This window comes from Monodon monoceros, unplaced genomic scaffold (genome assembly GCF_005190385.1).
Source record: "Monodon monoceros isolate NGI ecotype Baffin Bay Population unplaced genomic scaffold, NGI_Narwhal_1 Super_Scaffold_9, whole genome shotgun sequence".
Lineage (NCBI taxonomy): Eukaryota > Metazoa > Chordata > Mammalia > Artiodactyla > Monodontidae > Monodon > Monodon monoceros.
Window position 1 is genome coordinate 18,612,781 of NW_021703786.1, and position 26,600 is coordinate 18,639,380.

A 26,600-nucleotide genomic window follows, 5' to 3' on the forward strand; every position below is an offset into this window, starting at 1 on the left:
CTCCGGGTTTCCCAGCCAGCGCGCCGTTGCCATGGCAGTAGGGGGGGAGTGGCTGACGTCCGGCGGCGTTTCCTGAAACATGGCGGCTCTCGAAGCGGCTGCTGAACCGGTAACGGGGGTAGCGGCCGTTGGACCAAAGGCGAAGGACGAAGAGGAGGAGGAAGAGGAGTCGCTTCCGCCGTGCGAGGCAGTGCGCTGGGCGCCGGTGGGGGCGGTGGCAGAGGCCGGGCCCGGGGCGGCGGCGTTCTCGGAAGAGGCGGCGGTCGAGGAGCCCGGAGCGGCCCCGGGCTCCCCACCGGACTCGCCGGGCCGGACGCTGCGGCGGCTGCGGGCCGAGCGGCGGCGGCTGGACTCGGCGCTGCTCGCGCTGTCCTCGCATTTCGCGCAAGTGCAGTTCCGCCTGCGGCAGGTGGTGCGCGGGGCGCCGGCGGAGCAGCAGCGTCTCCTGAGCGAGCTCGAAGACTTTGCTTTCCGCGGCTGCCCTCACGTCCTGGGTTACGGGAGCCCAGAGGACCCCGCCAGCGATGATGGCGACGGGATGCCGGGGGACCGGCCACGGTTGCGGGGCGAGGACCAGGTGAACAGCTGGGGCCGCGCCCCGAGGGATATGGGAATAGAGGGGTAGGTGGGCGGCGATGCTAACGCGGACGGAGGTAGCACTGGTGAGAAGCCGGCTCGTCTAGGTGGCTATGCGTGTCCCAGAAGAGACCAGACAGGTGTTTGGGACTTGCTGAAAGGCAAGAGGACAGAGAGGCCTGGGAAGCTGACGGTGAGAGGTGTTCACCAAAGGTGTGGGAAGAGATGCAGGTGTGATGAGGTGAGAGGCAGAAGAGGGATGAGCGAGGAGAGTGTTCAGAGGGCAACAGAGCAGCCAACTGAAACAGTGCTGCTCCCGCTCACCTTGCCGTCGCCTCAAGAACCTAAGCCCTCAGCATATTTGCTGTTAGAGTTCTCCGACCCTGGAGATTGAGAAAATTGCTTAGAGAAGAGCAAGTGAATTGAAATCCGTGGAAATTTAGATGTACTCCCTGTCCGTGCTTTCCTAGAATCTAGAGAATGTCTTTAATCTTCAGACTCTTGTCTGGGTGAGAGCTTTGGTGAACAGCAAGGTCTCTTAGTAATTGTAAGAAACACAAGTCCTAATTATGTGAATTTCTTAATGCTGGTATTTTAAAACTCCTTCCCCATCCTACTTAATAACCAGGTATTCTAAAGGAAGCCCCTTTGGTAACTGTGACAAGATTCATTCAGTCAGTCAACACCGAATGCTGAGAATTTGTATGACAGCCCCAGGGGACGTTTCCTTACAGTCTTTGAACCTCTGGAAGTGCACAATTGTAGATAGCTTGTTGGAAGAGACTCGCTGTTTTTTCTCCACCTTCTTATTTAGGTTACAACCCATATGTGGCTTTCTTCCCGCTTAAATTGATTTTAACCAAGAAGACTTATCAGTAGCAGATACTGACTTGCTTATTTTAATCTGAAATGTCTCCAGTGCAGTCCTGTGTTTACTGTTCCACCCTTCTTTCCATATACCCACAGCTCCTTGCACAAGTCCTCAAATTGCCAGACTTTTTTTTTTTTTTTTTTTTTTTTTTTTGCGGTACGCGGGCCTCTCACCATTGTGGCCTCTCCCGTTGCGGAGCACAGGCTCCGGACGCGCAGGCTCAGCGGCCATGGCTCACGGGCCCAGCCGCTCCGCGGCATGTGGGATCTTCCCGGACCGGGGTACGAACCCGCGTCCCCTGCATCGGCAGGCGGACTCTCAACCACTGCGCCACCAGGGAAGCCCAAATTGCCAGACTTTTAAGGAACAGGTAGGATAGAAAGAATTTCTGTGGTCAGGCCCTGTTCAGGAGTGAGGAGCACCAAAGGTTTGTTGTGGATGTGGTGCTATTTTGGTTGTCCGTTTTTACTTTTAGAAACAGTGTACAAGTTAAAAAAAAAACAAAAAACTGTAGCGCTCGAAACACCTAATAAGCAGCTGTAATCTTGTGTGCATATATTGACACATGAACAGGTGGTGCCAAAGTGGGGACATGTTAGAACCAAACGATTTACTACTTATCAGTTCCAGTTTTTTGTTTTTTTAACCAGTATTTTCTCTCATACTGGAAATTATTTCTGTTATTTCCTGCCTTGCACCAGAGCTTATTGTTCTCACCTAGTAAACATGTTTGCCCACACTCCAGCAGATCGCATACTCAGTAATTACCATGGCAGGTAACAGCGTTCAGCAGACACAGTCATGAAAATGGAATCAGGATCTATGGCTGGTTTCTTTCTTTTTTGGCTTCATAATGTTGGGATGGGATACAATGAAAACAAAAGCAAAGTTTCCCTAGTCCTTTCCCTTTGGGCTGGTTAGACAGCTTTTTCTGAAAGAGTTCGTTATTTGGAATGTGGCCTTCTGAACCTGATTGCGTTCAGTAACATACAGCAAATGTGTACTGAGAGCTTACCCTGTGGCAGACACAGTGCTAGGCCCTGGGCGTAGTCAGGGCCTTTGCCCTTAAGGAGTTCATAGACTTGGGGAGACAGAATCCTAAACAAATCATTATAATGTGACATGAGCTAGAGTAGAAGTGTGTACAAAATACAGAGGAAGTGATTGGTTCTGCCTGGGGAAATCGAGGAAACCTCTTAAAGAATAGCTAGGCCACTAAGTTGGGGAGAAGAACAGGGTTCTAAGAAAAAACCACGACACTGGGAAAGCTTTGGAGAGGCAGTATCCCCTGAGAAAAGGCTTGCTTTCATATTGAGCAAAGCTAAAGCAAGGGGATTGCTTTTTAAATAGCTAAACAAACAGTTAATTTGTTGTTTTTCATTTGTTCTCTCTCATACCTTACTTCTGGAGGCCTTGGTAAGTACCATTTTAAGATTATAGACATCTAGTTTAAAATGCAGCCTTACACCTGTAAATGATTTGCTAGTTTTGCTTTGTTTTGTTTTTGATACTCAAAAAAGGCAAGGAAGAACCAGTTTTTGAGAATACATTGGCAAGGCTTTACCTCTCCGAAGGGTTTTTCATCATTTAAATGTAGAAACTACTGGGTGGCCAACAGTGAGAAAAGGCATCACTGGTCAGGGAACCTTATCGAACTTTTTTTTTTTTTTTTTAAACCTAATTACCTTCTCACCCCTATTACTTGGCTTTGAATTTTTTTCACTGCCCCAGGTACCTGTGTTTGTTTGATTTTGCAATACATTGGAGGTGCTTTGGACCTTAAGAAGACTGATATGAGTTACAAAGCCTCTCTGTACACCCTTACCTCCAGATTCTCTCGCAAAATTTGGCTGTAGCAAGTATTCAGGACTTGTTCTGTGGTAATTGGCTCTGGAGGATGGCATGTTTAATTCCAGGGAGGCTGTCTTGGCTGAGATAAATTGTGTCAATCTTAACTAGACCTGAGGGGGTGGGAAGCAATCTTAATGAAAGGCTCCATTGTACTTATATCCTATTTCCAATGAAGGACAAATACTTTCTTAAAGAAAACACGCATTTAATAATTGCCCTGATGAAATAATTATTCTCATTTTTTAATGTGTCCCATGAATTCTGTATTTCATTCAGGTTACTTGGAAACATTTTATATTTTACTAGTCATTATTGGCTTAAGAGAATTCGTAATGTGCCCTGACTTTTTCTTTTCCTGTGAAAGCAACCCAAATCTTTTCCCATCTTAGAGTGAGCAGGAGAAACGGGAACATCTGGAAACCCAAAGGGAGAAGCAGAAGGAACTGATACTGCAGCTCAAAACGCAGCTCGATGACCTGGAGACGTTTGCCTATCAGGAAGGCAGTTACGACTCCCTGCCGCAGTCCGTGGTCTTGGAAAGGCAGCGGGTGAGCAGATCCAGAGGCGCCTCCTCCACTGCCTCGGGTTACCTTGTCCCTTCCAGCGTTCACAGGACAGCCTTGTCCAGCTTGCTCACCCTCAGCCTCACTGCTGGCCCATATCAAAGGGAAATTTTGCTGCTACCTGGGACCAGTCTTTATTCACATGTGGAAACACACATGCCAAAGTTTTCTAATGTGATGATAGAGCTCTTTTTTGTTTTTTTGGTGGCTATTATTATTAATAATAGTAGTAATAAATAATAATAACAGCAATAATTTCTTTCATTTGATCATTGAAACCGTTCTACTTGGGCACTTCATATGATGTAAACTAGTTTTCTCCCCCAGCACCAGTCAATAAATATTCCAGGAATCCTGACTTTAATGCTGTATTTATTAAAGCAACACCTGGGCAGACAGGTAAATCTGTTAGTCAAAACACAGTCTCCGTTACATGTTTGTCTCTCTGGAGCTGTGATGTGGCTGTTCTTCTGGCAGGGCTGGAGTTATACATTATCTGGTTTTCAAATTGTTCCTCATATTGTCACTAGGATATTTTGGTTGTAACACGCCTGGATGTTTCATAGAGCTTTTCCTTTAGTTGCCTAGAGTAGTAAGGCAAGAAGGGATGAGAAGGACTAGGAACTAAGGGAAATCAGTATTTATTCTCTTGGAGGCCATGGGGGAAGCTAACTATGGGGCTTTGGGGATCATCAGCCACTTTGGATCATTTACACTGTTGTTCTCTTGAGTGAAATTTACCTGGCCTGGTAGAAAATTTGCAGTGAGAGGAGCCATTTCTGTCAGAGAGGAACCAGGGGTCCTTGTTTCTATAAGAGAAGTAAAAGGCCTGTGCCCTCACCTTGATCAGCAGTTGCACCATTTTTCTCACAAATTTGATTTCCATTTAAGGGTAGAAGGGAGGCACACTACTAAAGATTCTCCTTCTTCCTAACCCTCTCCCTGAAAATTCCAAAGGGTGTGCTCATGGCTTGTAGTCTTGATAGGTGATCATCGATGAGTTAATAAAGAAACTGGACATGAATCTGAACGAGGACCTCAGTTCACTGTCCACTGAGGAGCTTCGGCAGCGTGTGGATGTAGCTGTAGCTCAGATCGTCAACCCAGCCCGAGTGAAAGAACAGCTGGTTGAGCAGCTGAAAACTCAGATCCGAGACCTCGAGATGTTCATCAGCTTCATCCAAGGTCAGAGGAGGGATGGAAAGAGAAGGGTGGCTGGATGTCATCACGATTATATGTATTCTGAGTACTAACACCTAAAGGTGCCAGTCCTTGATGTATATGTAAGAGGTTTGATCACTCGGTAAGGGAGCCAGCATGGTGGAGTAGAAAGGACATGGATTTTAAAACCAGAGAGTTAAAATCTCAGCCCTGCCCCTTACTGGCTTCGTGTCCTTCGGACTAATGAGGTTAGGCAGGTTCTAACCTCTTCAGTCCCGCTCTCCTCCTCCATAAAATGATGATTCATGCTTCCTTCACTCAGCAGTTATTTATTGAGCCAGCTAGTATGTGCCAGTCACTGTTCCACACGATGAAATACTATTTGTAAAAGTCTTGTCACGTGGTAGGCACTAGTAAATAGTATTTTGCCTTTAAAAATCTGCCAAAAAGAGGCTAAATAAATGTCTCCTCTTTGTAACCTCTGATTGCAGATGAAGTAGGAAGCCCATTACAGACAGGTAGTGGACACTGTGAGTGCAAGGCCAGTGGGAAGACAGGAAACGGCTCCTGCAGAACTGGCAGCAGCAGACCACCTCCAGGAAACAGCAAAAGTAAGTACAGCTTCCAGAATGCGCAAATCTATAGAGACAGAAAGTAGATTAGGGGTTGCCTAGGCTGGGAGATCAGGGAGAAGTAGGGAGTGGGAAATGCCAACGGTACACGGTTTCTTTGGGGGATGATGGTTGCCCAACTCTGTGAATGTACTAAACCCACTGAATTACACACTTTTAATGGGTAAGTTGAGTGTTATGTGAATCATATCTCAAAATAGTTATCACTAACCAGAAAAAGTAAGCCCAGCGACATCCTAGGTGGCTCTTGGCTTCATGTGGGACCCATGCTGTGGCTCAGAAGCAAGACTGGATCTCAGCTGGTGGCTTGCTGACTGTCCCTCTGACCACTGTGACCTCTCACTGATGAGTCGTTGTGTTTTCTACGCAGCGAAGGCAGAAGACATGAAGAGCGTTCGCGAGACAGGGCTGCACCTGATGCGGCGAGTGCTGGCGGTGCTCCAGATCTTCGCTCTTAGCCAGTTCGGTTGCGCCACGGGCCAGATCCCGCGGACCCTGTGGCAGAGGGACCAGGCTGACAGGGACTACTCTCCCTTATTGAAGAGGCTGGAGGTGTCAGTAGACAGGGTGAAGCAGCTGGCCTTGAGGCACCAGGCGCACGACCATTTCAGCAGCTCCGCCAGCCTCCAGGACCTCTCTCTGGGAGGCAAGGATGAGCTGACCGTGGCTGTGCGGAAGGAGCTGACTGTGGCCGTGAGGGACCTGCTGGCCCATGGACTGTACGCCTCTTCACCGGGGATGAGCCTCGTCATGGCCCCCATCGCCTGTCTGCTGCCGACCTTCTCCTCGGCCCCCGAGGCCATGCACCCCTGGGAGCTCTTTGTAAAGTACTACCACGCTAAGAACGGCCGTGCTTACGTGGAATCCCCCGCCCGGAAGCTCTCACAGTCCTTCGCCCTGCCTGTCATGGGAGGCACTGTGGTGACGCCCAAGCAGAGCCTGCTGACAGCCATCCACGTGGTGCTGACAGAGCACGACCCGTTTAAGCGCAGTGCAGACTCGGAGCTGAAGGCCTTGGTGTGCATGGCGCTGAATGAGCAGCGTCTCGTGTCCTGGGTGAACCTCATCTGCAAGTCGGGGTCGCTCATCGAGCCCCACTACCAGCCCTGGAGCTACATGGCACACACGGGCTTTGAGAGTGCCCTCAACCTGCTTAGCCGCCTTAGCAGCCTCAAGTTCAGCCTCCCTGTAGACCTGGCTGTGCGCCAGCTCAAGAACATCAAAGATGCCTTTTGATGAGAATGCCCTGGCCCCAGACCAGCATCTTGCTCAGTAAGGATAGATGGTTAGTCTTCTAGGATAAGAGCAAGAATTAGGAGGAGGGGCTAAAGACATTTTCCCTAGCCAGATGATGCAAAGTCTCTCTCCCCCATCAATTTAGCATCTCAGAAAGATATGCTGGAGACCCTCTTGTTAAAAGGTTCTGCCCTGGCGTGTAACCACGGTGTACATGTGAGCACATATACTTGAGCCTGTTGGAAAGAAGTCAGTCATGGCACACACTCTTCACGCCATGTCTGATTTGTAGAAAATCTGGGTTGCTGTAACCATTCTCTTCACGGTGGTGAGGGACAGCATGAGTGAGTTGTTGGTCCTGGAAGACATACAACTTAAGGCTCCTGTCAGTCAAGTTGCGAGCCATCTTCCTTCACTTGAAGCAGGTTTGAGAGAGTCCTAGGTCAGAATTCAAATTCCTTTTGTGAATACTGATGCCTCTTTCTTCCTGACCCCAAGGTCAGGGGAGGCCGTGTGTGTTCCATAGCTGCCTCTAAAACCAGGAATGGGAATATCTGAGAACAGCATTTCTAAGGGTTTTTACCACAGTTGATTTTTTTTTTTTTTTTTAATTTGGCTGCGCCGAGCAGCTTGCGGGATCTTAGTTCCCCGACCAGGGATTGAACCCCAGGCCCACAGCAGTGAAAGTGCCAAGTCTTAGCCACTGGACCGCCAGGGAATTCCCCACAGTTGATTTTAATATGAGCCCTTTTTCGTGTAGAGGTAAGAACTGAAATCTGTCCCTGACCACGTGGTCCTTTCCTCACAGCCCAGATGATGGTCTTTCGGTTTTGGAGCTGGTTTACCAGGACAGCCACCATCTGGTACCATGTCCTCTGGCGAGTAACCTTTCCTCTGCGCACCTCCCAGCTTCTCAGAAGGAGACGTGTCCAAGGTGTGTTCCACGTGTCCTGGAGGCTGGATGGTGGAGGAGGTCTGACCACGTGATCATACTACAGCGTGGGTAGGAACTGTGGCAGATCACTGGTGACAAAGAAGGGGCTTGGCATTTCCTTGTAGAACTGACTCTAGACTGGTCCTATTGGGTCTCTTTTAGCCTTTTTAGTTCATATTTGCCATTCAGCTTGCATCCTGCTCTGGGACTGCCCAAAAATGAGCAAAGTATATCACCTTCTGGAAAGCCAAATGGGTTCCCAACACTACTGACTTACCATCGTTTCATGTATTTAATTGCCAGCTGCGCTTCGGGTCTGCACTGTTATGTAGTGCATTTTAACTTAATGTTTGCAGTAAGATATTATTTAAGATCTATTCTTGATCATTCATTAGAATTAGTCCTCCACGTGAAACAGGATAAGTGTAAAATGTTGTGAAAAATGGTATCTGTGGTTGCTAATAAAATCATAGTATTTTGTGTAGCTTCTCTGCAAACACCTTAGAGACTGTTGGCTTTGGTTTATAAGTCTGGGCGTTGTCAGCATATCTGATCCAGATCAGTATTTCCTTGAGCAATGCCTGGCTCCTGGCATTTCTGCCTCTTCTCTGTCCCCTGCACTGGATCAACTCAGCTTTGGTGGTGTTTCCCCCACTATCCCCCTTGAACAAATTCATGAGAAAGTGTCGTTGGCATTATCATCCCATCTTGCCCAGACCTACAGTCCTATCCCCACAGCAGATCTCACCACACATGCCACTTTAGGAATTGGCGCTTTTAAATTCACTTGTCTGGATACCATTTAGGGTGGGTGATAAGTGCTATAGTCATATGGCATAGCCCTGGATCACCCCAGTATGTTTCCAATCCTCACAAAAACTGGTATTAAGGCTTTTATGCTAACATGATGAGAAGCATTTTATGTGTGTGCCATCCTAATTTAATTCTCACTACATGTAAGGCAGGACTATTATCTGCATTTTATAGCTGAGGAAACTGAACTGCAGAGGTTAAATATTTTGTCCACGTTTACATGTTGGAAGAGCTGAGATTTGAACCCAAGTTGCCTGAATCCAAATCCTATGGTCTTTATACTGTTAATTTACCTCATTGTATCATGCTGCTTCTAGATATTTTGTTCCTCTCTCTCCTTTATCCAGCCCCTCACTTCACCATCACTTTGTGGATGAACAGGTATTTTCCACATGCCTGCCAGAAATTTCAGCTGCCAAAGGACAAGGCTGCAGGGAGATGGGCAGATAGCCATTGCTCTGCCAAGTTCTTCATGAAACTTAAAGACATGTAGAGACAGAGACAAGCCTGCCAGCAGGCCAGCAGTCACGTAGCTGCTAGTCACTGATAACATCTGTATTATAACTGAGGACAGAGGTCTGTGCTTGGCTTGGAGTGAGGCAGACAGGAGGAAGGAGGAGAGGAGGGACTGTCAGCTGAGGTCTAAGGCTATGCAAGAACAGAATGAAAGAGAGCCATGGATATGTATCCAATGAAAGTGCAGGGTCCATTGTATGATCTGCAAGGCATCGTTAAAGATTTCCAAGATGCTCTGCCTTCATTCATTCACTATTGAGCACCCACCAACTGCTTGGGCCAGGCTAGGTGCTCAGATCTCTCCCTGCCTTCAAGGAACACAAGGTTTAGCAAAGGAGGTAGCAAGCCAATTGGAGATTTGAGTAGCTTGTTAAAACACAAATTGCTGGGACTTCCTTGGTGGTGCAGTGGTTAAGAATCCGCCTGCCAATGCAGGGGACACAGGTTTAATCCCTGGTCTGGAAAGATCCCACATGCCGCGGAGCAACTAAGCCCGTGCGCCGCAACTACTGAGCGTGCATGCCACGACTACTGAAGCCTGTGCTCCTAGAGCCTGTGTTCTGCAACAAGAGAAGCTACCACAATGAGAAGCCAGAGCACCACAATGAAGAGTAGCCCCCCAGCCCCGCGCGCAGCAAGGAAGACCCAATGCAGCCAAAAATAAATAATTAAAACAAACAAACAAAAACAACCACAAATTGCTTGGTTCCATCCCTAGAGTTTTTTATTCAGTAGCTCTGAGAATTTGCATTTCTAACAAGTTCCCACGCTTGTTATGCTGATGCTGCTGGTCTGGGGACCACACTTTGACAACCACTGATCCAAACCAACTGAAATATGTTCTATAGTAAAATTAAGTATGGATTGGATTGCTGAGGGAGCATATAGAAGGAAGAGATGAATTCTGCCTGGGAGAATTCTAGAGTGGCCTTGAAGGATGGATGGATTTTGCCCAGCTACAGTGGAGGAGAAGAATAACGAAACATGGAACAGCTTGCGTGAAGACCCTGGCGCTCAGAAGGGGTCGGATCTTTGAGTAGTTGAGCTGGCTGGAACCCAGGTGGTATGTGAAGGGTGTGGAGGAGACAGGAACTTATACTGCAAGGAAGATAGAGAGGAAGGGAGCGAGAGTTCAAACTTTGGTACAGAGAGCCAGCGAAGGATTTCAGGCAGGTAAGTGGCGGACTTAAGAGTTGTGTTTAGAGAACTTTCTAAAAATAAGATCTATAGCTCATGGCTCCACACCAGACCTGAACTGGAATCTCTTCAGTTGGCAATGCATATTTAATAAGCATCCCAAGCAATTTTTGACCCACCCCAAGTTTTGAGGAGGGACTGGAGAAAACAAAGAACTGAAGCAGGATCAGTTAGGGAGCAGGTGTAAAAGGATAGAAAAGATTTAAAAGACGTGAGGCAAAATTCACAGGATTTAGTTACTAATTTGATTTGGTGAGTTTTAGTATGTGATAAGAGTTCAAGGCAAGGATAAGATTTCAGGGTTTGGTTTCTGTTTTCCAAGAGAGAAACAGCAAAAGACACAAAAGCAGATAAGGAGGCTGAAAGAAGACCATGGAGGTGGAAATGGACAGGGTCGTGTGGTGCAGTGGCAAGAGCGGCTTGGGAACGGGGGAACCTTGATCTGCGCCACCAACTCCGTGACTTTGCTGCTCTAGAACTTTCATCTTTGAGAGGACAGAGTAGACGATTTCTGAGTTCCTTTACAACTCTACAATGTCATATTACAAATTAAAACAAAACATTTTCATTAAATATAGAAATATAAGTACATAATCAGGGTGATAAACTATTGGAATGAAGTCCTGAGGGCTGCAGGGGAAATTGGTCTCTGGAGAGCCTGAAGAAGAGAAATGATGAAACCCTGATTGTTCCCACGTCTTGCCCAAGACCAATCCTATAGATTCGTCAGTGTTCAAATGAGCAAAAACTATAAGATGGTTTCTCTTTCTCTTGAACTCGGAAGACACCTAAGGAACCATCTAAAAACACTCTTCCAGTAAGTGATGGGAAATAATTCAGTTTGAGAGCCAACTAGACCTGGGTTCAAACCCAGAGTTGATGATCAGAGCCTTAGGCTCTCTAAATCTCAATTTCCTCATGTCTAAATGGGAGGAAAAGACCCAAGATGCAGATTCCTGAGAATTAAATAGCAGTTGACTTACCTAAAGTGTCTAGCATCTTGCCTGGCACAGAGTGGGTACTCAATTTGGTGACTGGGTAAACAGTATGGGCTCAGGAGGACTGCTTGAATCTGAGTTCCCAGCTTGATCACGTACTAGCTGTGGATTTGGGGCAAATTACTTAACCTCCCCAAACCACAGTATCTTCAACTGTGGAATGGAGATAACATTACTTATCTCTTATGGTCGTTATGAGGATCAAAAGAGATAATACACGTAAATAGATTAACTTGGCCTGACACAGCGTACACAGCTGCTAGTATCACCATAATCGTCCTTCATCTCCCTCCTTTATTCTGGTCGGAAATGTCTCTGACATCATTAGCCTCTAAATGTTGAGGGCAAGTTCCCTTGTTTGATTGATCTTCGTCTCTTCCTTATGCGTAACTGTACACAGTTGGTACTAATAAATGTCCTATTTTGTTTCTTACTGTTCCAAAGCAAAAAAAGTAAATTTCAAACAGTGCCTCCCCCACCCGCTAGCGCCAGAAAAAGGAACTACAACCAGGGGGCAGAGGAGCAGCTGCGTCCACGTTAAAGCCTTCCGGGGGAGGCAGAACTCCTTTGCCCTTTCTACTGCTGGAGCTGCTCATAAAGTTTGATTTGAATAAAAAAGCTGCCAGGCCTTCCTTTCCCTTCAAGAGCTTCTTCCGCCCTCAACACAGAGTCTGAGCGCCACGCAAGAGGCGGGGAGAAGCCCGAGGGGGCGGGACAGGAAGTGAGGTCACCCTCCCCGGGGTGAAAGGTAAGCGGAAGTGGTCTGTCTTTCTCTGCTGTAGGCCCGAGAGGTTGCTGCCGGTGAGTAGCGGCTGGGTCAGGGTATTATAATCCGCAGCCATCCGCGGCCTGGGGGTCGAGTTGCGGGGTGGTGCCGGGTGCTTTTCATTCCTCGGTCTCTGACGGCTTCGTAGCGGATCCTGTCTTGCGAGCAGGACCTGCGGGCGGCCTGAGCCGAGACGCAGTGAGCGCCGCTGAAGTTTCGGGCCCACAGCCTGAGCTGGCGGGTTTCTGAGCGGCCCCTTCTCTTTTCTCTGCAGACATGGGCAAGTTCATGAAACCCGGGAAGGTGGTGCTGGTCCTGGCCGGTCGCTACTCCGGACGCAAAGCGGTCATCGTAAAGGTACCAACCTCGCGAACCTGTGCCCCTTTGTATTCCGTGAATGGGGCGGGCGGGCAACTTGGAATTCAAGACCTAGTTTGGGGGCATTACCCACTGAGCATTGCGAATGGTGGGGGGAGGTGAATGCATGAGAGCTTTTGAGAGAGAAAGACGCATAATAACAAATGGGAGTTGAATTGGACAGCTAACACCCAACGCGTTCTCCATCAGAGGTTTTAAATAATACTAATGGCTGACATTTATTGAATGCTTGCTTGGTGCCTGGCACTGCCTTATAGGTGTCGTCATGTGCAATCCTTGCGGTAACTATAAGGTTATTTTCTACTGCGAAGGTTTAGAGATGTTAAGTTTAACCTGAGGTCAAACAGGTAGTAAGTGCTGCAGCTGGACTCCGTAAAAAGAGGAGAAATTGTTTCTAGTTAAAATGGTCACTTAGCATAATCTAGCCGTTCACTGTTTGCCTTTTACCTACGTCTTTAGCTTTTTATGAGATTTTCCTAAGCCCTGGCCACATACACCACTGCTGTTGACTGTTGGGGACACCGGGGCACCCTTGGTTCCCTTTCCTCCGTCTACCTGAGGCTGGTTTTGGAGTTAGGCAGCCAGGTTTGGAATCCTGCCTCTAACCATTCCTAGCAGTGCAATCCTGGAGGAGGCTAAGAGATGTTAAGTCCTGAGAACTAGTGCTTGGCATATAGCAATCACTTCATAATTGTTAACTATTGTTACATTTTAAATCTCTTACCTCCCAGGACCCCTTCCAGATTTTTCCTGGTGGGAAGGAAACCACCCTTTTCCTTGTTACTCTTTGGGCATCTAGCATAGCACTTAGAACATCTGCTTTGTGTCATTTTTATAATAGTGGGTCTCAGAGGCCTAAGGGTTGAGGGTGTTCTTTCTATACACGCCCTACATCTAGCAAAGGGCCTAAATAAGCAATAACATGTAATTGCTCATTCAGAACATTGATGATGGCACCTCAGACCGACCCTACAGCCATGCTCTGGTGGCTGGAATTGATCGCTATCCCCGCAAAGTGACAGCTGCCATGGGCAAGAAGAAAATTGCCAAGAGGTCAAAGATCAAGTCTTTCGTGAAAGTTTATAATTATAATCACCTCATGCCTACAAGGTGAGCGTTTCAAGAATGGGAATGAAAGTCACTTTTTCTAACTTTTCCCACTCTCTGCCCTGCTGAATAAGGAGACAACCTTGTAGCCACTCCAGTGGAAGAGACATCATTTTCAATTTGTCATTTGGCCGTGGTTTCCAGTGTTGCCTCTTTAATCCATCTTGGAAGTGTTCACTTAACTGTTGTTTTCTATTGATTTCCCTGACTTGGCAAAGCCGGATTGAAAAACCTCTTCCAACCTTGCTCTTGATCTGTCTCTCTCCTCACCTGAAAATTCTTTGAAGTGTTGAGTAAAGGTGGTTCCATTTGTTTCCAGCCACAGTAAACACAGGCATAGAATCTGGCCTGCCGCCTTCCACTCTCAAGGATAATAGTTATTATAGGGTAGGGTAGTTGTGGGAAACTGAGAGTGAATTGTGAAGTTTTTCAGTGGCTTGAATCTATGTAAATGAGTTTGTTAAAACTGGGCATTTCCAAAGAATATCATCAGGACTTTAGCACAGTTTTGATGATAGCTCCTGTGGAGTCAGACCTTAACATGCCAATGTCCCAGGAGTGGGGCGGAGGGGTGAAGGCCCTGGCAGCATGTGGGCTGCTCCTACCTTCCTGCCATTGTCCCCAGGTATTCTGTGGATATCCCCTTGGACAAAACTGTTGTCAACAAGGATGTCTTCAGAGACCCTGCTCTCAAACGCAAGGCCCGACGAGAGGCCAAGGTCAAGTTTGAGGAGAGGTAAGTAGGCTTTGGTAGTGAATGCTGGAGTATGGTTTCACTGTTCTCCATGAAGACAGTTTTGTCTTCTGTGATTCCTCCCCTCATTGGTGTCCTTTTTTCCCCCCTCTAGATACAAGACCGGCAAGAACAAATGGTTCTTTCAGAAGCTGCGGTTTTAGGTCTGTCTTGTTTCAGTCATTAAAAATACAAAAATACAAAAAAAAAAAAATCCATGTGTCTGCTTTCTTCTTGTTATTAGACTGGGAAAGAACATTCATACGATGAGAGACACTGGGTGGTGGATGAGGGACTGTGGGAAAATATAAAATAAAAGGTACATCTGCCTTTGTGAGACATGGGCTACTTCTGTCCATAGCCTCATAATCCTTTAATGGCCTAACTCTGGGTAAAATGTCATATTGAACTGTTTCCCCAAAAGAGCTACTCTGGACATTTTTAGGTGTGGAATTGTTTAAGCATCCCTGGCTTCAACCCATTACATATCTAGAGAACTGTTCCCCCCACCCCGCCCCGCCGTTGTGACAGCCAAAGGCCCCTCTGAGTGGACACCATCTACTTTGGATTAAGAGTCACTAACTTGAGGTGGTTTGTTAAACCGGAGTGCCAGATTTGGTAGGTCAGAATTCAGCATCTTGTCAAGTGATGTTGGTGCTGCTTGGACGAGGACCACACTGGAGAACTGCTCTAGATGGGGATGGACACCAACAATGAAGGCCTGAGCCACAGAGCAGCCATTCCTAGTGGGACCAAGGAGAGGTCCCCAAGTGGTCTGTCTAGCAGAGACAGGCAAGGAAGGGTGTGGTTCAAGGGGGTGGGGCTCTGGATTGTCACCACTGTGTTACAGGGAAGGCGTTTGGCCCTTCTATAGCATTTTACCTCTCATTGGGCACTTAACTGTGACTGGTGTTACTGATGAAATAGGTTCTCCAGCCAAGCTAATACTAAGTCACTAAATGGAACTAGGATTCAAATGGCCCTATTTGCCAAGCTTCACACTTGGCACACTTTCAGCTGGGGTGAGGAGTGGGGGCATGAGAAAGGGGCTCGGTAAGTTACTCTGAGTGGGAAGCCCTGGACTAGGTGAAAATAGAAAACTTATATCCTGCACTGTTTTATGTATATTCATTGGACTCATCTCACCCTTAAGTGTTTTTTGGTTTTTTTTTTTTTTTTTTTTGGCTGCGTTGGGTCTTCGTTGCTACGCGCAGGCTTTTCTAATTGAGTGGGGGCTACTCTTCGTTGCGGTGCGCGAGCTTCTCATTGCGGTGACTTCGCTTTTTGGAGCACGGGCTCTAGAGTGCAGGCTCAGTAGTTGTGGTCCAGGGGCTTAGTTGCTCCGCAGTATGTGGGATCTTCTCAGACCAGGTCTCGGACTTTTGTCCCTTGCGTTGGCAGGCAGATTCTTAACGCACTGCGCCACCAGGGAAGCCCCTCACCTTTAAGTGTTCGATGTCTCCAGTAAGTCACACTCACACTCACAAACGGAACTATATTTAAACCCTCCTTTAACTGAAAATTCAAGTTCAAATACTGTTCCAACCAGGTTTGTATACATGCATCACTTCCTAGCAATGTGACTTTGGGCAGGTTTCTGCACTTCTGTGCCTCACAAGTTTAGAATCTCATCGGGAAAACGGAACCAACTTCAAGGGGTTGTTTTGAAGGTTGAGTTAATTCATGGAAAGCAGAATTGGTATAGGGCACATAACAGCTCTCAAGTGATGGCTATTGCTACAGCTTCGTCAGCTTGATGTGGCTTTATCTGTCCTGGTTGCATTTCTCATTCAGTTATCAACACCTGCATGTTCTGGGCAACATTCTAAGCTCTTGGGAAATAGCCATTAACAAAGCAGACAAAATTCTACCAATAGGCCTGTGCTGGGATTGCTAGGTTGGGAATGAATGGCAGATTGGGGCCAGCATTCAGTTTGTAGTTGTTTGTGGGGTAACTTCCCCTGAGGCCTCACAGCTGGGGGAAGTTCGAAGACCCGGAAGCCACCCAGGGTTGGAGTACGGAAGGGCAGGGACTTTACTGAAATGAAAGTGAAAGCAAAGAGCCTGTGTAAGAACCATAAGAAGTGTCTTTCAGGCTCTGCTGGGGAGACCAAAACTCCTCAAAGTGCAAGCAAGACTTTAGTCGCGTTGGACCCTGCCAGTTTGTGCCAGCTCTGAAGCTTCAGCCCTTGCTAACTGGACCTTAGACCATGATGGTGAGAGGAGGGTCTTGGGGGTGGGGAGAATCCAAGAGGAATGCTCCTCTTGGCCAGGAATCTACAGGTATCCCAGGGCCTGGCAGGCAACCCTCTCCCTACCCATCTCTTAGACCTGCTACAGGTCTGGGGAGAGACGGCTGGGATGACCTCTCCGCAAGGGAGTTGGTCCCCTAATCCAGTGCCTCAGAGACAGTTCTATAACCTGCATCTCGGGATCGTGAATTCCTTGTGTGGATGTGCATTTTTCTGGAGAAAGAATCCATCGTTTTCATTAGATACTGAAAGGGTTCTGTGACCCCAAAAAGTTTAAGAATTGCTCCAACCTTTATCTCCTGAGATCTTCCTCAACAAGTTCTTCCCCTCCTTATATTTCCATCTAAATGTCACCTTGACCTCTCTTCAGGGCGAGGGGAAGAAGTGTTACTCTTCTGAGACCTAACCTTCCCCCTGTCTGCTGTGGTCCCCCCTTTCCCAACCCCTGATCGCCCCTGCTCGTGCTAGACTAAGCCCTCTGCGGGCTGGTCCTCTGTCTCAGCCTGTTCACCCTTGATCCTCGGTGCCCAGCACAGTGCCTGGCATGCAGTAGGTGCTCAATAAACAGCTGTTGAGTGAATGAATCTCATTTCCCTAGTTTCTTCAGTCTTTCTCCCTGATACTACCCCGTCTGTTACAAATATATAGGTCTCTTGCTTGGAAATTTTTCATTTGCCCCTCAAATGTTAAAGGAAGACACAGGCTCTAGAGGCCAGCCTGCCTGGTTCCAAATCCTGGTTCCTCCAATTGTGTGGCCCTGGGTAAGTTATTAGCCTCTCTAAAGTTTACAATCTAAGCCCCATTTCCTTATCTATTTGGTGGGAATGATGGTAACACTTCCACACAAGAATACCTACCTGCCACAATTAAACTAAACAATCCCTAAAATACACAGTAAAAACTGAGCATGCTGCTTGGCACATACTGAGTGCTCAATACATGTTCATTATTGTTAATATTGCCAGTTCCCCAGTTCAGCCACCCCTCACTCCTCCCACTCTGGTAAAAGTGCTCTCTTAAAGGGCCTTTACATATTAGAAAGGAAAGAAGGAAGGTGGATTCAGGAAACTGTATTTTTTTAATATAAATTTATTTTATTTATTTATTTATTTTTGGCTGTGTTGGGTCTTCGTTGCTGTGTGCGGGCTTTCTCCAGCTGCGGCGAGCAGGGGCCACTCCTCGTTGCGGTGCGCGGGCCTCTCATTGCGGTGGCCTCTCTTGTTGCGGAGCACGGGCTCTAGGAACGCGGGCTTCAGTAGTGGTGGCACGTGGGCTCAGTAGTTGTGGTTCATGGGCTCCAGAGTGCAGGCCCAGTAGTTCTGGCGCACGGGCCCAGTTGCTCCGCGGCACGTGGGATCCTCCCGGACCAGGGCTTGAACCCGTGTCCCCTGCATTGGCAGGCGGACTCCTAACCACTGCGCCACCAGGGAAGCCCAGGAAACTGTATTTTTAAAAAATCACCCTAAATTCATTATTGAGAGACAGAGTCTATTAATGACATTGTGATGTCTATCTTCCCAGAATTTTTATGCATTAATAAATATCCTCATGAATTAAAACATTTTAAATCATCAGAATAGGGAATGTATAGGCAGCTTTATATTTTGCTTATTGTGAGCATTTTTTCATGTTAAATGTTCTTTATTACTGTCTTTTAATTGCTGAATATTTTATACTTAGCTGTTTCTTGTTGGACATGTAGATTTCTTTTTTTTTTCCATTGTAAACAAGGCTACTGTAGTCATCCTTGTACGTGAACTGACCATCTCCTTACGATAAGCAGGACTGTTTTTTGTTGCTCAGTCTCAGCAGTCGTTCTCACGCCTCCTGGCAGAAGGCTTGTTGGCAGCACTGGGCGCAGCTGCGGCTCCTCCGCCTTAAACGTGTTGTTCTTCATGCCTGCTCTCCCTCAGGTTTCACGAGCCCCTCCTCTGCATTCTCCTTGGCTGGTTCTTCCTTATCCCCTGACCTCTTAGTGTTGGTTGCCCCAGAAATCAGCCCTTGGACCTCTACATGTTGATCTCATTTAATTTTGTGACTCTAAGTATCTCTGCTTGGATAATTTTCAAGTTTATACTCATGGCCTGGACCCCTTCCCTGGATGCCACATCGTAGAGGCAACCACCACTCTACATCTCTACTGGGATGTCAAATAAGCACTTCATCCCTAATACGTTCAAAGTAAACCCCAATCTCTTCCATCCAACGTATTTCCCATCTCGGCAAATGGCTCTCCTTCCCCTCAGTTGCTCAAGCCTAACAGCTTAGTGTCATCACAGACTCGTCTCTTTCTTCCACTTTTTTTTGTGGCACGCTTGCGCGGCTTGCTGGATCCTAGTTCCCCAACCAGGGATTGAACCTGTGTCCCCTGGAGTGGAAGTGTGGAGTCCTAACCACTGGACCGCCAGGGAATTCCCTCAATCAATCTAAACTCTTGACTACGCCTCACCACCTCCACTGCTACCACCTGATCCAGGCCATCAGCATTGCTCACATGGACACTGTCATGGCCTCCTAAGTAGTCTCCCTGTTAGTGCCCTTTCCCCACACCAGTCTGTTCACACAACAGCCAAGTTATCCTGTTAGCATTTAAGCCTGCCTGCAGCCTCCCACCTCACTTTATGTGAAAGGCCCTTCATGGCCCCACTCTGTTTTCTCTGTGACTTTATCTCCCACCACTCCCCCCTCACTCGCTCTGCTCCAGCCACATTGGTCTCCTTGATGTTCCTCAAATACATACAACAAACTCCCACCTCAGGGCCTTTGCACTTGCCGCTCCCTCTGCATAAGACTTTCCCCCACATATACACACGGCTGACTCCTTTATCTCCTTCAGGTATATGATCAAATATCTCAACGAGGCCTACTCTGATCACCCCAGTTAAAACTACTCCAACATTCTCTGTCCTCCCTCCTCTGTTTTTGTCCATAACACTTATCACTAACATACTGCAGATTTTACTTATTTATTGTGTTTATTATCTGGCTCATCCCCTAAAATGTAAACTCCACAGGGAAGTTTTCTCTGTTTGGTTCACTACTGTGAACAGGGCCCGACACGTGGTAGATCCTGGTAGCTGATCGTTGCATGAGTGAATAAGGAAACAAATGAGGGAGGGGACTTCCTGTAGCCCTCCTTTTCTTTTGCCTCTGTTTCATCACTCCTCTTCCTTTGTGTCTATGATGCTACCTGATCCTGGCCCTGGCCCTGACCATGCCTTCTTTTTCTTTTCTTTTTTAACATTTATTTATTTATTTTGGCTGCACCGGGTCTTAGTTGCGGCACATGGGATCTTCATTGCGGCATGCGGACTCTTAATTGTGGCATGTGAACTCTTAGTTGTGGCATGTATGTGGGATCTAGTTCCCTGACCAGGGATCGAACCCAGGCCCCCTGCCTGGAACACGGAGTCTTACCCACTGGACCACCAGGGAAGTCCCCATGCCTTCTTTTTCTTCTCTGCATTCCTTTATCTTTCCTGACCCCTGACTACGTATCTTCAAAGATCACATTTTTAAGGGCTCTGTCCCTGAATGAGTTCTTCCATCCTCTTGGCTTCTACCATTACCACATACTGTTCTAACCCAGAGTTCAATCCACCAAGTCCTGTCCCTGACACTCTGTGTCTTCAACAGCCTTGGGTTTGACTTACTTTGGCGCATTAGGGCCAAAGTTTTTTTGTTTGGTTGGTTTTATTTTTTGTGGGGTTTTTTGTTTTGTTTTTGGCCACACCACGTGGCTTCCAGGATCTCAGTTCCCCGACCACGGATTGAACCCAGGCCACAGCAGTGAAAGCCTGGAATCCTAACCACCAGGCCATCAGGGAACTCCCACCATTAGTTAACCTTGATGAACCTCAGGTTCCTCAACTATCAAATGGGGATTATTAAAACACAAAACATTTAACATAGCACTCATATATGCCGGGAACCACTTTTCCAAATAAAATTATACAGAGGTAGAAATTGCTATTCCCACTTTACAGATGAAGAAACCAAGGCACAGAGAGTTAAATAACTTGCCCATTGTCTTGGCAGTAGTAAGAGGAGCTGAATGTAAGCCCCGGAGTTTTGGCCCCAGAACTTGTGCTCTTAACTGCTATATTACACTGCCTCTCAGTACTGCTATGATGAACACAGATAGCATGAGATTTTATCTTAGCGGTTGTTAGGTTCTAAACTTGGCAAGTAAGGCAGAAGAATGCATGTAGTCAAATGAACCTCAAATCATTAACTCACCCCTAAGTATCCAGAATTTACAGTCTCTCAATGAGCTCAGTGTAAAATGGATCCCTTTTCTTTTTTCAATTGAGTACCAGATGGATACTGGCTTGCATTTAGAGACCAAGTTATCATGTTAGTTAAGTAAATAAATAGCATGTATAGTTGAATTCAGGTAAGTGACTACAGTCAGCCTGTGTTGTCCTTAAGAAGTCTGTGATAGAGAAGTTTCAGTTGGGAGTTGGAGACAGGAGGCAGTTTTGTGATACTTAAATGGGATGGAGCCCAACTGTGCCGATGACTTAGCAGGTCCCCAGTAACTACTGGCTCTCTTCCCTTGCCTGCTGGGTCAATGACATTATACCAAATCCTTGGACACCCAAGTCTGCAACCTCAGTGTTGCATTGCCTCTCCAGTCTGTCCCCTCTGTCGCTTTAATACAGCATCCGGAGTCTGGCAGCTTTTCCTCTTGAGATGTACTCATCTGTGTGTGCTCCTTGTGCCCAGTGCCAGGGGTTCAGGTCAGCTCCTGTCACGTCTGTGAGAATTAGAGCCACAGATCTGGGCTTGTTCTCCCCACTCCCCAGTTCCTGCTGCTCCAGTTCATCCTGCCATCACTGCCAGCTTTTTTTTTTTTTTTTTTTTTAAGTATAGTTGATTTACAATGTTATGTTAGTTTCAGGTGTACAGCAGAGTGATCCAGTTATACATATATGTATTCTTTTTCAGATTCTTTTCCATTATAGGTTATTGCAAGATACTGAGTATAGTTCCCTGTGCTCTATACAGGAGGTCCTTGTTTATCCATTTTATACATAATAGTGTGAATCTGCTAATCCCAGACTCCTAATTTATCCCTCCTTCACCCCTTTTCCCCTTTGGTAACCATAAATTTGTTTCCTATGTCTGTGAGTCTGTTTTTGTTTTGTAAATAAATCTGTGTCTTTTTTTTAGATTTCACATATAAGTGGTATCATATGGTATTTGTCTTTCTTGACTTACTTCATTTAGTATGGTAATCTCTAGGTCCATCCATTGCTGTAAATGGCATTATTTCATTCTTTTTTATGGCTGAGTAATATTCCTCTGTGTGTGTGTGTGTGTGTGTGTGTGTCACACACATATATATATAACATCTTTATTCATCTGTTGATGAACAGTTAACTTGCTTCCATGTCTTGGCTATCGTAAATAGTGCTGCTATGAACATTGGGGTGCATGTGTTTTTTTGAATTAGGGTTTTCATCTTTTCCAGATATATGCCCAGGAGCAGGATTGCTGGATCATATGGGTAACTCTATTTTTAGTTTTTTAAAGAGCCTCCATACTGTTTTCCATAGTGGCTGCACCAATTTACATTCCCACCAACAGTGTAGGAGAGTTCCCTTTTCTCCACACCCTCTCCAGCCTTTATTATTTATAGACTTTTTAAGGATGGCCATTCTGACTGGTGTGAGGTGATACTTCATTGTAGTTTTCATTTGCATTTTTCTAATAATTAGCAATATTGAGCATCTTTTCATGTGCCTGTTGGCCACCTGTATGTCTTCTTTGAAGAAATATCTATTTAGGTCTTCTGTCCATTTTTTGATGACCGGATTGCGCTCTTTTCCACACTGTGTCCATCACCTCACTCCCCCTTTCAGAAACCTTCACCAATTCCCCATTTTCCCACTGATAAACTCTCTGGCCTGAATTGTTTTGTTTGTTTGTTTGTTTTTCCTTGTATCCATTCACCAGTGGATGGACGTTTTTGAATTTTTTTTTAAACTGTAATTATGAAACTTTTAAAAATAAATTTACTTATTTATTTATTTAAAGCTATTTATTGAATAGCATTGCCAATTACTAGATTTTCAAACAATATGTATAATTAGATCAAGATTTAAAGCAGAAGTAAAAAGAGGATGGATTAAAGACTGAATCCAACTTTTATTTTTCATATTTATTTAAAATCAAGCCATCTGGGCTTCCCTGGTGGCGCAGTGGTTGAGAGTCCGCCTGCCGATGCAGGGGACATGGGTTCGTGCCCCAGTCCGGGAGGATCCCACATGCCGCGGAGCGGCTGTGCCCGTGAGCCATGGCCGCTGAGCCTGCGCGTCCAGAGCCTGTGCTCCGCGGCGGGAGAGGCCGCGGCGGTGAGAGGCCCGCGTACCGCAAAAAAATAAAATAAAATGAAATAAAGCCATCTTTTTCAAATAAAAATCCAGATTTCTGGTTTCCCTTAGAAATGGGAAGATATAGGATACTGACACCACATTCCATGTGAAAAAACTTGGCTAGAGCCGAGAAGGGGTTGCCACTTTAGTTGGGACATGCTGTCTGCAGGATGTAAGAGTCCCCACCTCTCCATATCACACTGCACCTGCTCCCCTGACTCATTGATGTCATGTAACTGACCCTGAAAGTCACTGATTATTTCTCACTACTCATTAACTGGCATTATTTGGTCAAGCCCTAGTTTTCTTCTGCTTAAAATAGAGTGAACTCACACTGAATTATTCAACGCCCACTGTAATATGTTCCCGTTCTGTCATTCGTTCACTTCATTCATTCACTCACTTCATTCATTCATTCAGCACGGGTTTACTGAATGCCTGTTTTGTGCCAGGGACTCTGCTGAACACTTGGGACACAGAGATGGCCAGGACAGAGTCCCGTCCTCCCCAGTGAGCTCACACTTCCCTGAGCTGACCTTATTTATCAGGCTTCCAACCACAGGGTGAGCTCTCCATCCCACAAACAAAGGTGCATTTATTCCCATCCCTGGTGTCACTCCCCTGCCCATTTGTCAGCTCTCTCTGGATCTGCTCCAAATCACACCCAGCCTGAAAGGCTGCTTGGTACAGCAGAAAGGGTGGCAGTCATGGGACAAGCTGGGAGATGTGGGGTAAATTACTCCCCTGCTCTGAGTTTGATTTCTTCACTGTAAAGCATAGACTAAGAGTCGAGAGTCAGACTGCCTAGGGCCAAATGACTTCGGGTAAGTCACTTGACCTCTCTGAGCTACTGTTGCCTCATCTGCCAAATAAGAAGAGGGTGTTTATTTCATAAGGTTGTTGCAAGACATGAGTGGTATAATCCATATAAAGGGCTTAGCACATGTTAGCTGGTAGTCTTATGACATCTTGCAACTGTAAGCTCCTACTGCTCCTCGAGGCCTCCCTAGTTGTGTCAACCCCTTTGGGACGGTCCCTCCTCCAAATTCCCGCTGTCCTCCACCATCAGCCTCTCCTCCACCATCAGTCGTGTGATTGTGCACTGTCTTGAGTACCGTTTGTTTGTCTGTTTGAAATATTTATTTATTTTGGCTGTGCTGGGTCTTAGTTGCAGCATGCGGGATCTTCGTTGCGGCATACGGACTCTTAGTTGTGGCATGCGTGCGGGATCTAGTTCCCCGACCAGGGGTCGAACCCAGACAGGCTGCATTGGGAGCGCAGTCTTACCCACTGGACCACCAGGGAAGTCCCTTGAGTACCGTTTTATACAGACCTAAGCGCTGGACCCTTTTCTTCCACTGCCTGTGTCGTGCCCAGTACCTCATAGCAGGAGCTCAATCAGTGTTTGTTAAACTCTGGGTCTCCAGGAATGACCCAGCCGTGGCTGCTGCAAAGGCTCCTGCCTTTCAGAGCAGCTGCGATGGGGGCAGCCAGGCTGGGCCAGGACAAGCCCAGGGCAAGGTAAAGGGGTTGGGCTGTTCTCGGGCTGAGCACCAACTCTGCTCCTGGAGTGTCCAGAATAGCGGCCCCCTTTCCCTGGGTCATTCATTCTCTGGAAAGGCAGGTGGATGTCTGGTTGTTCCCCTCTGCTCCAATAGGCCCTCCAAGCCCTTCAGGAGGAACAGGCCAAACTAAAGACCAGGCTACAGGAGCTGAAAAGGAAGCTCAGGGACAACCCCCAAGACAAGGTGAGCTGGGAGGGGGTATGGCCTGGTAGAAAGAGCTGGGGAGGTCTTGGTTTCACTACTGCCTCTGCCATTTCCTTGCTGTGTGACCTCGAGTGTGTTACTTGAACTCTCTGAACCTGTCTGCTTCTCTGTAAAGTGGAGCTACCTACCTCACAGGCTTGTGTGAGGACAAACTAAGATTTTGTATGTAAAGTGCCAGTACATGCTTGACCCACATGCATCCGCTTAGTTACCCAGCTCTCCTCTCAGTGTTCATCCCTGGCACTCAGCATCAGTGGCATGTAATTGGGGGTGCTTTCCTCCTGGGAGTGGGGCGCTCTCCCAACCCTGAAATCTGCATCAGCCTCTCCTCCCCCACCTCCAGGTCCCATTCCCAGTGCCTGAGGCCCCCCTGGTGTTCCGAGGAGACATTCAGCAGGGCAAGGAAACAACCAAGTCTGTGGTTTCTAACCTGCGGATCTGTTACCCTCTGCCTGGAGGCTCTGCTCTGGTCACCTTTGATGACCCCAATGGTGAGCTCCGGGAAGCCTTGGGAGGGAGGCTGGGAGGCTTCCTAAGCACTGAGCCTGCTCCCCCACCCAGTGGCCAAGCAGGTGCTGCAGCAAGCGGAGCACAGGATCGATGTGGAAGGGTTCCGACTGCGGGTGCAGGTCCAGCCCTTGGAGCTGCCCATGCTGACCACCATCCAGGTGACAGAACGGCAGCGCCCTGGGATCTGCACGGGGCCCCATGCACCTGGGCACAAGGGAGTGGGGTGTGCCTGGGATGACTCCCTCCTGCCTCCCCCTAGGTGTCCAGCCAGATGAATGAACAGAGAGTACTGGTCAGTGGGTTTCCTGCCGGGCTTAAGCTAAGTGAGGAGGAGCTGCTGGACAAGTTGGAGATCTTCTTTGGCAAGAGCAAGAACGGGGGTGGCGATGTGGAGACGCGGGAACTGCTGCAAGGCAGTGTCATGCTGGGCTTCGCTAAGGATACAGGTAAGGGCCTTGTCGGCGAGATGAGAGCAGAGGCACCAGGCCACAGGAGCGGGGAGCCCTTGATGCTGAAGGTCCCCCGCTCCCTGTCCCTGCAGTGGCCCAGCACCTGTGCCAGACGGGCCAGTTCACAGTGCCACTGGGTAAGCAGCAGTTCCCTCTGAGAGTCTCTCCCTACGTGAGTGGAAAGATCCAGAAGGCTGAGGTAAGTGGGAAGGTGGAAGATGGGGACTGGACCTGGTAGCCTGTCTGCCTGCCAGAAACTTGCCCAAGGAAGGACCACAGCCCCAAAACCCCACTGACCTACCCGCTACCAACCTCTCCAGGCCTCCTGCCCCCTCCCATACTCCCACGGTCGCCACCTGCCCCGACCTCTGCCCCGCCCCGACCCCCCAGCCCAACCTGCACGAGCCCTTGCCCAGCTCCTGGCTCCTTTTCCAGGTCAGGTCCCTGACAGTGCCCCACTCGGTGCTGGTGCTCAACATTCCCGATGTCCTGGATGGCCCGGAGCTACAAGACGTCCTGGAGATCCACTTCCAGAAGCCCACCCGTGGGGGTGGGGAGGTGGAAGCCGTGACAGTCATGCCCCTGGGACAGCAGGGCCTGGCGGTCTTCACTGCCAAGTTGGGCTAGGAGCCTGCCCTGCTCATCACCCCCCGCCCCTCTGCCAAGGTTCTCAAACCAGGCTGGGGTTGGACGCATATACAGGAGAGAGAGATCATGCCGGTCAACGGCAGGAGGGACTATGAGTTGTGAAACGCTGCCCCGAGAACAGTAAAAGCGCCTGCATTGCATGATCTTCTTCCTCATTTCGTTTCAAGAAAGGAAACTCGATTAGGCCATGGAAGAAGGCTGCGGGGAGGGAGAAACCCTAGCCTTCCACTAGCAGCACTGGCCTTCCACAAGCTCCCCTT

General features: G+C 47.7%; 3 protein-coding genes across 6 annotated transcripts; all 3 read left to right on the forward strand.

Moving 5' to 3' along the window:
* The first annotated feature begins 56 nt into the window (after positions 1-56).
* On the forward strand, positions 57-8,317 carry RUNDC1 (RUN domain containing 1). 3 transcript variants are annotated; one of them, XM_029212558.1, is made up of 6 exons: positions 57-577; positions 3,688-3,846; positions 4,848-5,046; positions 5,514-5,633; positions 6,025-6,939; positions 7,699-8,317. In XM_029212558.1, exons 1-5 carry the CDS (start codon positions 80-82, stop codon positions 6,888-6,890), a joined length of 1,842 nt encoding a protein of 613 aa, XP_029068391.1. In that variant the 5' UTR covers positions 57-79; the 3' UTR covers positions 6,891-6,939; positions 7,699-8,317. The 3 variants fall into 3 exon arrangements, with proteins under 3 accessions (XP_029068391.1, XP_029068390.1, XP_029068388.1); XM_029212557.1 differs by having other exon boundaries at positions 6,025-6,926; XM_029212555.1 differs by having other exon boundaries at positions 6,025-8,317.
* A 3,756-nt stretch (positions 8,318-12,073) lies between these two features.
* On the forward strand, positions 12,074-14,543 carry RPL27 (ribosomal protein L27). The gene is made up of 5 exons (XM_029212640.1): positions 12,074-12,149; positions 12,389-12,471; positions 13,433-13,602; positions 14,225-14,335; positions 14,448-14,543. Exons 2-5 carry the CDS (start codon positions 12,391-12,393, stop codon positions 14,494-14,496), a joined length of 411 nt encoding a protein of 136 aa, XP_029068473.1. The 5' UTR covers positions 12,074-12,149; positions 12,389-12,390; the 3' UTR covers positions 14,497-14,543.
* Positions 14,544-16,360: 1,817 nt separating this feature from the next.
* IFI35 (interferon induced protein 35) lies at positions 16,361-26,480 on the forward strand. 2 transcript variants are annotated; one of them, XM_029212616.1, is made up of 7 exons: positions 16,361-16,548; positions 24,623-24,712; positions 25,077-25,224; positions 25,295-25,401; positions 25,503-25,689; positions 25,785-25,891; positions 26,128-26,480. In XM_029212616.1, exons 1-7 carry the CDS (start codon positions 16,543-16,545, stop codon positions 26,317-26,319), a joined length of 837 nt encoding a protein of 278 aa, XP_029068449.1. In that variant the 5' UTR covers positions 16,361-16,542; the 3' UTR covers positions 26,320-26,480. The 2 variants fall into 2 exon arrangements, with proteins under 2 accessions (XP_029068449.1, XP_029068450.1); XM_029212617.1 differs by lacking the exon at positions 16,361-16,548 and adding an exon at positions 17,268-17,345 and having other exon boundaries at positions 26,128-26,455.
* The last annotated feature ends 120 nt before the right edge of the window (positions 26,481-26,600 follow it).

Coding starts and splice junctions, on each gene's coding strand:
- RUNDC1 (XM_029212555.1), top strand. CDS start 80: ATGGCGGCTCTCGAAGCGGCTGCTGAACCGGTAACGGGGGTAGCGGCC. Junction 578..3,687: donor GGTTGCGGGGCGAGGACCAG/GTGAACAGCTGG, acceptor TTCCCATCTTAG/AGTGAGCAGGAGAAACGGGA. Junction 5,634..6,024: donor ACCTCCAGGAAACAGCAAAA/GTAAGTACAGCT, acceptor TTTTCTACGCAG/CGAAGGCAGAAGACATGAAG.
- RPL27 (XM_029212640.1), top strand. CDS start 12,391: ATGGGCAAGTTCATGAAACCCGGGAAGGTGGTGCTGGTCCTGGCCGGT. Junction 12,472..13,432: donor GCAAAGCGGTCATCGTAAAG/GTACCAACCTCG, acceptor TTGCTCATTCAG/AACATTGATGATGGCACCTC. Junction 14,336..14,447: donor AAGGTCAAGTTTGAGGAGAG/GTAAGTAGGCTT, acceptor TCCCCCCTCTAG/ATACAAGACCGGCAAGAACA.
- IFI35 (XM_029212617.1), top strand. CDS start 17,268: ATGTTAAAGGAAGACACAGGCTCTAGAGGCCAGCCTGCCTGGTTCCAA. Junction 17,346..24,622: donor CTCCAATTGTGTGGCCCTGG/GTAAGTTATTAG, acceptor CTGCTCCAATAG/GCCCTCCAAGCCCTTCAGGA. Junction 25,225..25,294: donor CACCTTTGATGACCCCAATG/GTGAGCTCCGGG, acceptor TCCCCCACCCAG/TGGCCAAGCAGGTGCTGCAG.